Genomic DNA, 16,090 nt, shown 5'->3' with positions numbered 1-16,090 from the left:
TTGCTGTTATGCTGTGCCTTGCAAATGCCCAGGGGCCTGAGAAGTGGGTGGGATTCTGTGTGTTGTGCAAAATGCATTTGTGGGAGGTGGGTGGGTGGGGGACAAAGACAAGAAGGATTTGTGTCCGAGTGATGCTTACAGCGTCTGCTTTCCGTTACTAAGGGAAAATGCGATTTCCAAGGATTTGCGGTATTACTTGAGCGCAAATATTCAGATACAGGGAAGAGCTGTCTGTGTCAGAAAATATATGTTATCAAGATAAAAATCCCCTATTTTCGAGCCAAAGAAATTGTGTGTATGTGTGCACAAATTTGGCAGAAGGAGGAAATCTGTAGAATATTTTATAAACATTTTAAATCAGATGAGCTTTTTAAAAGCTTACCTGCTCATGGCACAGTTGAAGGCATACTGGTGTCTTTGGAAACAGAGTTCAAGAAATCTTGCAGAACTTTTTTCTCTTGTCATAAAGGAGCAAGACTACCACGATTTTTCAACCTCTAAAGAATAAGATTTCAAAGGACTTCTCTTCAAGCATAACACATCCAGTAATAGCAACTTTTAGGATAAAAGTGGGTCCTTTTATCCCTGAGATTAAATGTGCGTACTTCCTTATGCAACAGGAAGCCTGGCGCTGCTGCAGAGTTCCATCCCCGTGGACCGTGCCCAGGACAGTCTTCACGGCGTCCTAACAATGCGACGTGTCAACACGGTCTTGTTCGGGCAACATTCATTAGCTCTCAAGTTAGACTTTGAAGATTCAAAGCATTTTCTGTCTCTCAGAATTCATATAGGCATCGCAGCTGGAAGTGGTTCACCTTCAAATAAGCTCCCAGGTATTTCTTTTTAAAGACTGGGCAAGTTATTGCTTGAGAGAACCTAAAATCTCTAAATCTCACAAATTGCTAAGACTCTATTTTTTTTTTTTACTTCTGTATCCTTTTATTTAACTGAGGTGGATGCTCTGGAAGGTTTGGGAGCCCTGTAGTGATTGATAAGTTTGCATTCTTTCTGTTGTGAAGAGAGATGAATTCTAAGCGGACAGGACATCGTGATATGTTTTTTTTTCTCCATTTATTGTTTCAAAACCAATAATGTCCTTCTTTATATTCAGGATGAGCTAGTGTCTCTCTGACTGTTCATACCTCAGCTTCCATGCCAAATGCCAATAAGTCACTTCCTAACGGGAAATTTAAAGCCAATTGGCTCACCAGTGTCAGAAGTAGGAGCTTTAACCCTAGCACTGAAGCGGGACTCAACCTTGTGTTCCTCAGCATGCAGAGCTAAGGACTCTGCATCCGTTTGAGTTTGCTCTTCCTGCTTTCACAGACTTCAGTGCTAATGGGACATCCTGTCACATGCTGCAATCCCAGGACCCGGAGGTGGGACCAGGAAGCTCAAGAGTAACTTTGGCTCCTCGGTAAGCCTGAGCTATGAGAAATCCTGCCCCAAAACAGCAAAAACTGAGGGGGTTGGAGAGACATCTCAGCTGTCAAACATGTATGCTGCTCTTGTAGAGGACCCAAGTTCGATTCCCAGCATCCAGAGTGGGCGGCTCACAACTACCTGTAACTCCAGCTCCCGGAGTTTCCAATGCCTCTGACCTCCATGGTCGAGTGTTCACACACACACACACACACACACACACACACACACACACGGGGGGAGAGAGAGAGAGAGAGAGAGAGAGAGAGAGAGAGAGAGAGAGAGAGAGAGAGAGAGAGAGAGAGAGAGAGAGAAATGTAACTAAAATAACAAAAGCCAATCTTGAAAACAAAAAGAGAAAACGTCAGTGCTGAGGTTTAGGGAGGAGTTGAGAATTGGCATATCCCTGGAGAAACCTCTGTGGTAAAATACACCACGGAAGAACAGGCTTTATAATCCTCGGGAGAGCTCGTTATTAGGCCACTATATTATGTTCATTAGCCGGAAGGTTTTAAGAGCCCAGTAGTAATTGCATAGAATATACTGACATCTGGTGGCATTGATTAAGCAAACAGGAGTTAATAGGTAACACTGTGATTGAAATCATTGACTGAAGTGTCTTAAATATTCATAACTCTCCCAGAGCTCTCCCTGTGGTAACACTAGTCATCTGACTTAATCTATTCATTTAAGGACTTAGTAAATAGTTACATCTTAAATTAATATTAATCCTAAATTAATATTGATACGTCTGATTTTTAACAAATTTATAGGTCCAATTTTAACAATACCTTTTGGTTAGCATTTATTTATGTTTTGTGTGTTTTTTTTTTTAAAGACACCACTTTAGCTGAGCATGGTGACATATGACTTCAATCTCAGCACTCAGGAGGCAGAGGCAGGAGACTCTCTGTGAGTGCGAGGGCAGCCTGATCTGTATACCGAGCTCCAGGGCAGCCAGGGCTATGTAGGAAGACTCTGTCCACAGACAAACACACATGTGCTTTTCCTAGTTTCCTGCTTAGAGGCCAACTGTGGAGAAGGGTGGTGATGGGGTGTGGCATGCACAAACTCATGCTACTAAATCACTTGACTTTTCAAAAAATACACTAACTGAATCTGGGAGAGGCACCACCGTCTCTTTACCAGCGTGACCCTCTCCATAGCTGCCACCCTTCTAGAGTAGCAAAGCCAGAGTTTCCACTCTACTGTGCAAAGTGAAGAACACAGTCGTCAGTGTTGACTCCATGAGTAGACTCTGGGAGCGCTGGCCCTTGGCCCTTGCCGCCTCCTGATGTGTGTTTCCATTTAGGAGGAGTGACATAGAGTCAGCTGTCAAGATTCTCAAAAGATCCCTCTGTAAGGTCTGGCTATTGCATCAGGGTTCTGGACTGAAATTGTGTTTAAATTTTGTTTCCTCTCATCTCTTCCTGGTTCTGATTATTTTTTAAGAGTAGTTGATGGTCTCATGACACGATCCTTTTATTTTGTATTTTGCGTCTCATGTTTTGAATTTTATGTGAAATTGTGGGTTTGATCTCTGACCCCTGTTTACTATAATACTGATTTGCCACTAATTTGATAGCAAGCCATAGGGGCCTACCGTAAACACGCCGCTCACTTTACACCGCTCTCCTTCACTCTTAAGTGAAGAAATGTGTGTGTGGAATATAACTGAGACTCTTGCAGAAGTAAAGAAAACCACGTAAGTTTCCAGCTTCCCAGGTAGCGCTCAGTTGAATACAATCTCTTTCTGTGATGCAAGACCCTAGTAAACCGAGAGGAATTCGGCGAAGCAAACAGGCACAGCCTAGTATTTGGTTGTAATTTGGTCGATACATTCACCCAGAAAAAAAAAATACGGAAATACGGCATGGACCACGCAGCTCTGCCTCAGCAGGCTAGGCTCTGAACCCCAAGAACTCTGGTTACAAGTGTGCTCAGTGTGGGATGCAAGATCAGTCCTGGACCTGGTCACTGATCCCGAGAAGGGCACAGTGACTCCATGACACAGGGTCGGGGAGTGCGGACTTCAGAGTGCAAGATGTTATGGCCCGTGGTTTTTATTTCCCACTTATCAGACTTCCCAGAGCTGATTGCGCTCAGTTCCCAAGCCCACAGTCAACCAAGGATGAGGAGAGACTGTCTGAAGGCTATTCCTTGTCTCACGGCACTATAGGCACAGGCCAGGAAGCTGTGGAGTAACAATGACATTAAAAAAGATGGATTATGGCCAGAAAAATAATAGGGGGCAAAACACTGCCCTTTTCTTCCTCCCTGATGTGCCAACTGCTTGTGAGTTGCTAAGCACAGAAGCAAAATGTACAAAAGGTTGTCTCATCAATCAGTACCGATTCCAATCTTCAACTCTTGTGGGCTGGATTATGACCTGCCTAGCTGTACTGGTCACTCTATGAATCCGAGCATCAGTTAAAAATGGAGCATTGTCCTCAAAATACTTTGGGTCTGCTGAAAGAGACGTGCTGCCCAAAAGACTTTTGTTGTGTTTAGCCTGGTCCACCTTTCCTGTTTCATCTCATTTCTCTTCATCATATACAAAGACAGCGGGGGAATGAAATTATCGTTTACTCTCCAAACAGTTACTGAATCTCCTCCTTCTTTATGTACAATCAAGATAATACGGAAGAGGGGAAAATGCACGGTGCACAGGCACCCTGTCCAAGAGGGACGTTCTGTCGGAGCTGCAGAATATGTTTGTGATTGTAAAGGAGTTTACTGTCCAGTCATTATAAATACCTGAACAGTGAGTGATGTCACAAAGCCAGGCCTAATTCTAAGAGAAGAGAATGATGCCAACAACATCCACTACCCAGCGAAGGAGCATTGAGAGCGGGAATTCAGGCCCTGTTGGCTAACAGAGACCAAACTAGAACTTGAAAGCTGCCCCTGAGCCTGGAGAAGTGGGAAATGTGTTAGTTTGCAGAGAAAGCTACCTTGAAGGAGAATCTTCACGAACACTTTGGATGCGTCAAGAGACGTAAAGTTCAGTCCTGACTCAGGTGATCATGCCTTTAGCGAGTACACGCGGGCGGCTGTTCTTGTAAACTGTAAACTGTAAATGCTAACAGTTTCCCCAACTTGTGTTAGCGGCCCTGCCCTGCCCTGCCCTGACGGGATGAGGTGACACACATGGAAATCCTGCAGGACACCCAGCGTGAGGGACAGATTAGAGCACCCCAGAAATTCCATGCCGGCTTTGACTCTAACCCCTTACGTAATAAGCAGTCACTGGAGATCTTTGAAGAGGGGAATGAACGACGTGATGAACAAGGTGTAAGGAATTTAATTCTCTTCCCCAGCCCCCCCCCCACCATTGCCTGGCAATCAGTCTCTCCTCTCTGCTGACAATTCCCTGTGATGTCAATTCAACATCTCCTGCAGGCTCCGGGAGGAAAATCCAACCCCGCGCGTGAAGGGCTGTGTGCCTTGATGTCCTCGTGCCATGTAAATCAAAGGCTCCAGCTCAGCTTCCACACTCTGGAGCGTATCTATTGTTTGGAACGCCCTCCGATTTATTCGCATTTCAAGATGCTTCGTACTGTGTACGGCACATTCTCGCGCTGTGGCACCAGAAAGCGCCCTTGTTTTATGATGTGCTGCGTTTGGCTAGACAGACTCAAAGATCATTAGCCCCCTTTCCTCCTCAGTGCCCTGCCTTGCTGAATTCAAAACACTTCCAAGTCCCTAAAATCTCCGTACTATTCCTCTTTTTAGACAAATATGCTTCTAAATATGCTTAGTTTTCTTAGATTTGAATTTCACTGAATCACCAAGCTACTAAATTTCTGTGACACCTCTTATGCAACAAAGTCTAGTAATGAGTCATCTTGCTGCAGCAAGTTGAAACACCAGTAAATCTCTACAGTTTTTGTCTTATAGTCAAAACATATTTTGCAGGGTTGGGTATTGTCTCACTGATAAAAGTGCATGGCCAGGCCCTGGGTTTCATCCTCAGCTCTGAAAACAAAACAAAACAAAACACAATAGCTATATTTTCCAGTGTAGCTATTCTCTTCTTTGTTTCAGCTTTGAAACAATTGCAAGGTTTAAAGCAACTTGAAGTTATACCTAAGGTCCTTTAAAAGTCCTCGAGTATTTTGTTTGCCTTGTTTTCTGAGATGTCAAGGTGTCTTAGCTGGGTCAGGCTGGCCTTGAACAGTTCTGCCTCAGCTTCCCAAGTACAGGGATTATAGGTGAGCACCTTGACGTCCCACCCCGTTAGAATCTGTGACTCACTTCCAAGTTGTCAACGTGATCACGGGAGCAGATGGATGGATTCCATGGATCTGGGAAAGCGTTTTCTTTTTCTACTGTGTATAATTCAGTGGTCAGGACATGTTTCTATAATGTGATGTGGTAAATATTTTCAATCCTGCGGCCCTACATTCTTCATCTCAACTCTTTGACTCTGACGCTACAGAGTGACGACAGCCATATATAGAATAAAAATGACGGGCGTAACTAAACTTCAGTAAAATATTATACAAAACAGGCAGTGCCTAAGAGGCCTTGGCCCATGGGCTGGGCCGGTTGTATTGTTCTCAAACACTGATACACTTGTGATTGTGTGGCTTGTGACAGGAAAAGATCCCCAAACCTTAGCTACTGTTCCCATGGGTTTCCCCAAGTATTTCTAATGCAAATGAAACTTGCAATCTCTGTTCTTCCCCCCCCCCCAATAAAACGCAGTCCCAAAGCCCTAGTTCTACTGATAAATTTTTGATGAGCAATTAGTAAAAAGACATATCTATAAGAGAATTACAGTTGGATCAATGGACACTGGCACGTTTCAAATGGAAGAAAACAGTTTCTTTCTGTCTAGAAAACTGGGAGCCAATAATTTTGCTCTGCAATTGTAGCTAACACCAATCTCTGAAAATCGTCTATCTAAATGGTCATGTTTAAATAAATCATAACTATAGCTGGAGCCAAATATTTTGGATTTAGTCACTAAGGTGTAAATCGAACTGAAATAATTCCAACTAACTTGAGTTTGTTAGCCCTCCAACCTCTCTAGAGTGGTTTACTGCCCTTATTATTAAAATAATCATAACCGAAAAAATTGCTTAACAATGAGAGCTTTGCAGCCCATAAAATACCCACATCTTCTCAGCACAGCAGGGTTGATACTCTGTAAATCTGGGCCCAGACGTTTTCCAAAAGCTTGCTGAAAGATATTCATCAGAGCAATGAAAAGATAGAAAATACTTTTTTCCATATAGAAACCGAGAGGAGCTTGGGATCCGCCCTGCACAAAAGCATTTCTCATACCGAGGAAAGAGTCAAATTATAAGCAGATGTACGATCGCATGACAATCAATTAAAATATATCAGGTGAGGTCTGGTTCCAAATCTGAATTCCATTTTGTTGGCTCACGCCATCGCTTCCCTAATAGTGGGATGTACTGCTATGTGGAAACATCCACTCTGGTCCCCTCCAGCCCGCCCAACCCCAGAGAGCAGAGACCTTGGCGTCTGGGGAGCCCTGCTTTACTCTCCAGCTCATCTGCCCGCGGCTGGTGATGGACGGGAGAGTGCGCACAACCCTTCTTGGCTGGTGGTTGGGTTTTCATCTGGTGGTTCTCTGTTGTTCAACTCAAAGCTAATAATTTAACATCTTCATTCTTTTCTTTCTTTCAATCTCAACGTCATGTTTGCCTTGCCTGGCATACTGTACAAATAGACCTAGGATTTAATTTTTCTTGTCTCTGTATTTTTATTTTGAGGAAGGAAAAAAAAAGAAACGATTCAGTTTTACAAATCAGAATTTAATGTTTGACTCGCAGCTGTGAATTGGTGAACATAGCTGGATGAATTACCTCATTTCCCTGGAATTAATTTTTTTTTGAAAAATGGAAAATAACACTTTCTGATGTGTTTAATTGAGACAATAAACAGGTTAATCCTGGCCACAAGGCAGCTGGACACTGGAACACAGGAAATTTAATAATCTGATATTTTAAATTGTTTTTGTAAGTGATACAAAGCTGTTTTAAATATGTGGTTAATGATGCAAGACTTCAGGGCCTGGGTAATTAAGAAATGATTTTTTTATGTTTTCATCTGGCAAGAATAAACTGACTTATAAATACATACTTAATAACTTAATAACATAATGGTCCTTGTGATGTGTCCAAATCCTCTTACAACCGGAGCACCCCCCTCTAATGATGAGGCATTCAGTGCTTTTTGGGTTTTACTCCGATAGGCTGCCAATCCTTAGACTGCCCTCACTAATGTGAATGCTGATTCAAGGCAAAGTAAGCCACACTCGGATCATGACTGAAGCCAGAGATGGTGCCTAACTAACACTTCTCAGCCACAAACGAGAATCCACGCCCACCAACACTCTGGATCCCGCATACGTCCTGCCTACATAGCCTGTCCTACTCTAGAACTGATTTTGAGAAGTCAAACTTATAACTGTTTTCTCCAAAGACAGAATAAAACACTTTTCTGTTTGCTTGATGGGATTCCCCCCCACACACACACCAAAGGACTAGCATCATGACCCAAAATATTAGTGTGCTACCAAACTGTTTGACCTTTGAAGGCTGGCGACTTAAACAATTGCCCTCCTCCTAGAGTATCGTCTCTGAACGTCCCTTCCTCTTCAGAACATCTTCTAGTCTGGGTTTCTCTCACTCCGCAATCCACTAGCCTCTGTATTCCCTTCACGCCATCTATGCTCCACGATTCCCTGAGCCTCCTTCAGAGTGTCGTTTGGATTTCTAAGTTGAACAGTGAATCGCTTATTTGTTTCTGTTGCTCATGAAGTGGAAGGCTCTGTAAGTAGCTGCTTAATTTTCTACGGAAGGTGTTACTACTTGAGAGCCATGAGTTCTGTCGGAAACTCTCGGAGTCCGCGTCTTAGAGGAAAGTGAATGAAGCATAAAAACTGGTTTGTCCCAAAGGAAGGTTTTTCATATAAATATTTTTTCTCCTTTTGTTTTTTTTTTCCATCGACCATGGAATAATAACATTTAAAATAAACAAGATTCCCTTAAGTTCTGAAACAAAGAAAAAAGAATCGCAAAGATTCTCAGCGAAACATTGTATCCCAATGAGGAGGCACTGTTGGGGAATGTCTTCTCCCTCCATAAATGCTAACTACCTGAATCCCAGAACCTCGTTCCCTACCAACTACACGGTGTTCCTAAACCCTTTTAACCTGATCCTACTTTGTCTGACCACACATTTCTAGCAGCCGGATGCAATCAGCCTCATTCATTGCTTCAGATGTGCTTTGTGGCTTGCCCAAATTTACCTAACTAGTAAGGAGTTAGGAAGAAATGCATACTGCCTGAGAGCTACTTGTTAGGCTGTTAGGCGGTGGTAACAGTATTTCACCAGCTGCTACAGTTCTTTGCCTCTCTGTTGATTTCCCCTCTGCTGCCCCGGGACTTCTCCGTGTTTGTTTGTCAACTCCTCTTCTTGCTGTTTTTTCAGATCTCAAGTTCCCTGTGGTAATGCATCTTACATTTTATGTTTACTCCACCTGTAATTTCATGTATATCTGTGAGTTCAACAACAGCTTCAGTATAGACAACCTTATCCAAGTCTCTAAGCCAGGTTCCAGCACCAGATGATCTGAGTCTACCGAGAAATGATTAGAACATTCAGAGAGAAAGTCATCTCACCTCCTGTTTCCCTGCCTCCTCCCACCTCACCCAGTTTCCCTTAGCTGGAATCTCAAGGCCATCTTCGTACCCCTTCACTTGGCTCCGTTCTGGTGACTAACCAGACTTCCGGATTTGTCCCCATTTGTCGTTCCCAATGTATCACCCTAATTTAGGCCCTGGTTTGAACAACTGATGTAGATAACTAAGTCTTTCTCCCTTCCAGCCAGCTCCTCCAACAGCCCTTTCTAGGTAGCCCTTGAAGGCAGGGAGTCAAAAGATAGCAAAGCAAAGGAAACTGGGCAAGGACTGGGCCTAAGTAGACGGTACAAGTGCTCAAGGTAAGAGAGGCATAGTGTGTGTGTGTGGGGGGTTAAATGTAGGGAGAGAGGGAGGAGAGAGGGGAGGAGGAGTGTGGGAAAAAGGGGGAGGAGGAGGAGGAGGAGGAGGAGGAGGAGGAGGAGAATGAAAAGCTAAGGGAGGAAAGCAGATAGAGGCCAGATATTGAAAAGGGGAGAGGCAATATTTGCCTGCAATTTATTCTACTGTCTCACCGTCTATCTTATCCACAGCAATACAATTCCTTAAACGCTAACTTTCCAAGTGGTGGCCATTTTATTTTAATGTTTATTGTCAGGGTAATGATTCTCGGATTAGCAGAGCAGGAAGTTGGAGCAGAACTGATTGGAATCGAAATCGAGAGCTGTTTAGAGGTTCTTTATGAGAACAATGATTATTATCAGTCTCAAAATACCTTCCTGATGAGATTTAATTGCGTATATTTATCAAGAAAGACATCAGATTTTATAAATGCCAGGTAAACATTTGTACCTTCCCAGAGGAAGTAAAGTCAAAGGGATGTTTTGTATAGTAATCTACATATTGCACCTGATAATAAAACCTTCTATTATTCGGTGACACTGTGGAGTGGTTGGCAGACTGGGGGTCAGCTCAGAAGGTGCAGTGCTTGCTGCTCAAACACGAGGACCCAAGTTTGATCCCCAGCAACCGTGTGGAAGCTGAGCTTGGTACTACGTCCATATACTCCAGTCCTGGGAAGACAGAGGAGGATTGATCCCTTGAGCATCCTGGCCAGCACCCCTAAAACAGTCAGCAAACTACAGGTTCTGTGGAGACCCTGTCTCTAAACAAACAAAGTAGAGCATCGTCAAGGAAGACACATGACGCTAACCTCTGCCCACACACACACCATGTATGTGAACACATGTATGAAAAGAAAATAAAAAAGCATTGGCATCAAGATAGAATTAAGATTATCGGCATCTAAGTCAATGCAGGGAAAGAAGCCATTAACAGCAGGTGAGTGTCTGTACTTTCAGACCAGAGGTAACACACCCCCAGAAGGAAATTGTAAATGAAACTACCTATATTTTGAGCCAGAGTTTTTATTTTATTTTTCCAGCTTTGGTTTCCAAGCTATTGGTGAGGTGTGAAATCAATTTAGGGTCACAACCAACAGGTTTTTAATGTAACAGAATAAAAGTTTTCAGACAAAGTAAGTGTTGCACTTGGTAGCATGCAACATGGATAAGAAAGGTACCATGCTCTGAAAGTTCAGTTGGGTCAATGCATCTGCATGCACATGCGCATTCACGAATAGTGCCCAATGCATCTGCACGTACATGCGCATTCATGAACTGTGGCCAATTCAACTGCGTGCGCATGTGCAATCACTAACTGTGGCCAATTTGCGTGCATATATGCATTTCACGAACAGTACCCAATACATCTGCATGCACATGCGCATTCATGAACTGTGGCCAATGCATCTGCACGTACATGCGCATTCAAGAGCAGGACCCAGTGCTCCTTTCTGCATGTTGTAGCAAAAGAAAAACTTACCCAAGATAATATACTTTCTTATTATGTTTAAAATGTAAGAAGAAGGCTCCATCAAATGGCTCTGTCTCCTGCTGAGCACAGCTAAAGGAACATCTTAGCAACAGTTCACGACTGTCCTCTGCTCCACATTCGGGACATTACTGATGCCGACTATTAATTATCCAAGGGCTGTTCCTGGACCCTCAGCCTTCCAACCCTCTTAGATGACCCTAAGTTCAACACTATTCCCAGGACAGACTGGGGAACCACGCACCATTGGACCATCCTTCATTAGCACTGGTGGAGAAAATGGGGAAAATGGACAGAACTCTTGGGAAATATGAAGAAATACAGCGCCAGCTGAAATGAGGGGTGAGTGTTTCTACACTCGATAGGGTCTATGTTTATGTCACTCAGAGTCACTATTACCTCACTGTGGTCAGTGTATGTCATTATCTGCAATTGTGTACTCAGTATAGTCAATATGTATGTCACCAGGAGTCACTGTGTGCACACTACAGTGTACACGTCACTGGGAGTCACTGTGTGCACACTATAGTCAGTGTACACATCACTAGGAGTCACTGTGTGCTCACAATTATGCACCTACTGATTTTCCATGTGTCAATTCAGTCAATAAAGACAACGATTAAGCAGCAAACTTGTATTGATTTTATTAAATATTCACCTTGGTGAGAAAATGAGAAATTCTCATGAGGACCTTGATATACACTAGTTATAATTTTTTGGCTCCAGGAGAATCATCCTATTACCTGAGCTGTGAGCCTAACCACTTGCTTCTGACGGAACCCCCTTTTTACGTGAAAACAAGCAATGATTAATTCGATATGGGCATTTGCCAGACCCTCTCTCTAAAGTGAACAAAATGAAACTATCACTTCATGGAAAACAATCCAAAGTATTTATGGCCAATAATAAAATTCCAGCTTTCAAATGAAAATGAGAAGCTGGGAAACTTGACAGCTTACCAGCACCTAAAGAATTTATGATGAAACCAGTGATGATATTAATGAAAGTGATTACTTGATCCCGAAATGTGTCAGCCTTTGGAAGGCCTGCATAACTTAAGGAATCAATAGTTTCCAAATGCCGAATGCTAGACTTCAGTACAAGACAGACCAACGGCTTCTTAGTGCACGGGATGACAAAAGTTATGTACATGACTTTAGAAACTTTAAGAAATTGCTACTTTGTGAGTTTTTTGTGTCAAATCTAAAATGAATAATCAAATTATCTTCAAAATGCTGCTAAAATGCTCCTCTCTGTTCCAGTTACAGATTTGTGTAAGGCCAAATTTACTTCATCTGCTTCAACCAAAACAATGTCTCACATCAGATGGGAGGCAGAAGCCAGCCTGGGACCACAGCTGCTTGCCATTAAGCAAGACATTAAAGAAACATCTAAAAATGTAAAACAATGTCATACTTCTCCCTGATATTTTCATTAAAAGTATCTTATTCATTCTACTATGCAATAATCTTGTGATTTTAATGAAGAAATTAAATTCTCATTTTTTCTTAACTTGAGTTGTAACACAACAAGCAACGATTTACATAACCAACACACAGACATTCTGGGTTCTTCAGTCAGTTTTGAGGATACGAAGGAGTCCTACAACCCAGATGTTTAAAAACCATTTCCCTAGAGTTCATTCAACTCCTCCCTCCAAGGTCACCAAATCTGAAAACACAGATTACGTATTTGAACCTCTGTGTCAGCAATCAATTGTCTGTTTAAGAAAAGCTTGCTAACAGGTATTGCTTGAGGAGATCTATGCCATTTCTGAGGCTTAAGAAGTGAATCTCATAACTAAAGAAGTTAAAAACGTAACTTGTGTGGTAGGCAAGGGTGACTTTGTGTTCAAAAGAAAGACCTGGTTTACCTCCCGTCGATCCTGAGTTCACTCTCCTGTCAGCTGGATGTAGGGTAAAAACGTGGCCTTTAGCCTTCAGTGGAAGCCACCATCTGTCCTGGGCTCTTAGATGTGTGTCACAGACCCTGCAGGACTCCTGCCCTCCAAAGTGTTTCCTAATGAAATGCCAGTTCAAAAACCGCGATGCCCATTCCCAGAACCTTCCAGAACAGATATCACCCTGCAGTGAAAATTCGTATGACTTAATTGCATTTATCATGCTGCTAATCGAATTCTGTGCCAATGATACATGGCACTCGGAGCTCACTTTGCAAACGTTAACAGTTAATCTGAAGAACATCCCTACGAGGCCAACCATGCTGACATATGAGTTGACAACCTAATGATGTCTAATTATTCAGAATATTCCCCCTTCCAAACGGTTTTCTATTGCCAGTTTAGAGACGGGGCCAGCTAAGATTTTAAAGCAGATATGGAAATCAACTCTTTTATCCAGTCTAGAACTCTTAGATGAGTGTGGGTGCACATATGTGTTGGGTGAGCATGGTTTGTACATGTGTGTTTGTTAGGTGAGCATGGTTTGTACATGTGTGTTAGGTGAGTGTGGGTGTTTGTGTGTGTTAGATGATTGTGGTGTGTACATGTGTGTTAAGTGAACATAGTGTGTATGTGTGTATTAGATGATAACTTACTTACTTGTCTGCTGCTGTGATGAACACCATGACCAAAGCCGCTCTTACAAGAGTGAGTTGATCTTGGCTTATGGCTCAAGGGAGAGCGTTAGGCATGACTGGGAAACATGGCTGCTGTAGTAAGCATGGCAACGGAAGCGGGAAGCTGAGCGCTCATGTCTGCAACCGTAAATAAGAAGAAGAGGGAAAACAGGAAGTGGACAAGGCAGTAAACCCTCGAAACCCACCCCAGCAATGTACTTCCTCCAACAAGCCCCCCCCAAATACTGCCACCTACTGGGAACAAACACCCCAGCCTAAGGGGCATTTCTCATTCACACCACCCCAGGTTAATTTTAGAAACTGACTTTCATGGTTTCAGGGTCTCTAAAGTCTGAACTATGTGGGGCAGGACAGGAGGCTGGGCATTCTGACCAAAGCTAATGTTATGATCTTGAATCTACAGGAAGAGTGCCCTGGAGGCCGTGCCTGCACCATGAAGGTCTTTACTCATAGTCCGCTGGCTTCTGTACAAAACTCATTTCAGAAATAATTTGGCAGCATCACGTGGACAACTGAGTGTCAAAGCCTAGATGGTGAGAACCGAGCATCACAAGGACCAGCAGGGAGGCAGGGAAGGTGTGTGCTGTGGTCCTCCTCGCTAGGAAAGCACCTGCTCCACCCGACATTCCCTGACTCCTCTGTTGACTGTGAAGCTAACGAACACACACCAGAATTGTTTTTCCAATAAACCTGTCAGCTCGGGAGACAATATTTCTCTTGCATTTCTTGTAACGTAATATACGCCCATATTTTCTCTGTTAGCCCTGGTGTAAAGTGCTCTGCCCCCATGTCACACTGTGTGTCCTTATGACATCAGTCGCTGCACTTCTACACAGTGTATGAGTCGCAGTAAATTCTCACTGAAACAGAATTTCCAGCCAGTGACTTATTTTGTTTAAAATATGACCAAATACAACTGGGGGGAATTAGCATTTCTTCCCAGACACTGAATTCAATCTGGTTCTTGTGTTCTGAATTTTCCATGTCCAGCGTTCAGGGTGTGGTGAGAATGAGTTTTTGTGATAACATGACGTAAGCTACTCTGTAATCAAGGACAAATTTAAGGTGGAGTGGACTTGCAGGTAGTGTGCTCAAGGGAGAGTCTTTTTCTAAAAGAAGGGACACAATTAGACAATGAAAAGCTGTCCACAGGGTCTCTGAGCAGTGATAAAGCCTTATGAGCATAAGGGAAGGTTAGTGAATTTTTCACTATGTAAGGAGATGGAAGAATCCAAACATAAATACAAGACTAAGAATTGTGTGTTTTCCAATAAAAAATTGCCTCTCTGAAGCCCTGAAATTATTTTCCTGCTTCATCATCTGATACAATTTTTTAAACAGCTGATTTGTTCCAAAATGATATCTCAACAGAGTACAAACTATTCCACTTAGAATTTAGATAGTGCTGGTGAAAATTTAAAGTTATTGTTTAAAGAATGAGTGATGGATCGGCTTCAGGGAAGGCAGAGAGTGCCTGGACCAAAGCCTTCAGATGCGTAGTCAAACAATGAGTAAGGCTTAGCGGCAGCTTGGGTCCAGCAGGTGAGGATGTGGGAAGAGACTGAAGCTGAGCTGGCCTCGTTGGGAGAGATGGAGAAATTAGGACAGAGAACCGCGTTGGGATAATAAAAAGCAAAGCGGCTGAGAGATGTCAGACATGTTGAATTTAAATGGAAACAGAGAAGCATCCCGTAAACAACTGTACCAGGCAGCCTGAAAATACAGTAAGGAATTAAAATCAAGGCCGGCTTCCAGGATCTTTCCTATGGGATTTAAATAAAGAATAAACTATTGGCTATGATCATCCGTCATCATCCCTGTGCCCAAATCACAGGTGTGCTCTCCCAAGCTCCAGGTGGAAGCTCTTCTCCTGCCTAGGATGCTCTTTTCCCTTACCCACCGGTGTTCCAACAGCCCACACTGCAGCTTCTCAGCCTTCAGGTCTCACGTTAGAAGTCTGTGACTTCCCCTTCACGTGCACACACACGCGTGTGTGCACAGACACACACTTCTGTACCGGCACACATGTATACCCCTATGTTAGGTTAGTCACCCTCCTACCACCTGTCAGAGTACCAACTACTTATTCCTTTATTTCAATGTGTTCCAAGACCTTGCTTATTCTTCTCCCAATCTCACTCAAACTTAAAGTTCCCAGATTAGAGATTTCATCCTTCCTATACATTATAGTTTTCATAAGTCTCTTACATATTACACTCGGTGAACTGAATCAGCAAATGACATTTCACAGAGAGCAGTATCTAAACAATAGCACAATGAATAAAGGTCTCCAAATGCATGATGGATAAAGAGAAAGGCAAGCCCGGCCGTGGTGGCGCACTCCTTTAATCCCAGCACTCAGGAGGCAGAGGCAGGCAGATCTCTGTGAGTTCGAGGCCAGCCTGGTCTAAAAGAGCTAGTTCCAGGACAGGAACCAAAAAGCTACGGAGAAACCCTGTCTCGAAAAATCAAAAAGAGAAAGAGAGAGAGAGAGAGAGAGGGAGAGAGAGAGGCAACTGTTGCCTACTTCAACAACATGCTTGACTGTATTTGCAGCT

At 43.1% G+C, this 16,090-nt stretch overlaps 1 protein-coding gene across 1 annotated transcript in view; it reads left to right on the top strand.

Moving 5' to 3' along the window:
• Stk3 (serine/threonine kinase 3) overlaps positions 1–12,360 on the top strand; it is a 307,706-nt gene extending 295,346 nt beyond the window's left edge. Inside the window, exon 12 of the mRNA XM_050161781.1 lies at positions 12,197–12,360. Within this exon, the coding sequence (XP_050017738.1) occupies positions 12,197–12,360 (164 nt within the window). The remainder of the gene's footprint in view (positions 1–12,196) is intronic.
• Positions 12,361–16,090: the final 3,730 nt, after the last annotated feature.

This window comes from Alexandromys fortis, unplaced genomic scaffold (genome assembly GCF_014885135.2).
Source record: "Alexandromys fortis isolate MF-2015 unplaced genomic scaffold, M_Fortis_MF-2015_v1.1 scaffold_17, whole genome shotgun sequence".
NCBI lineage: Eukaryota > Metazoa > Chordata > Mammalia > Rodentia > Cricetidae > Alexandromys > Alexandromys fortis.
The sequence above is the reverse complement of the archived record's forward strand: the minus strand, read 5'-3'. Positions and strand labels throughout refer to the sequence as shown.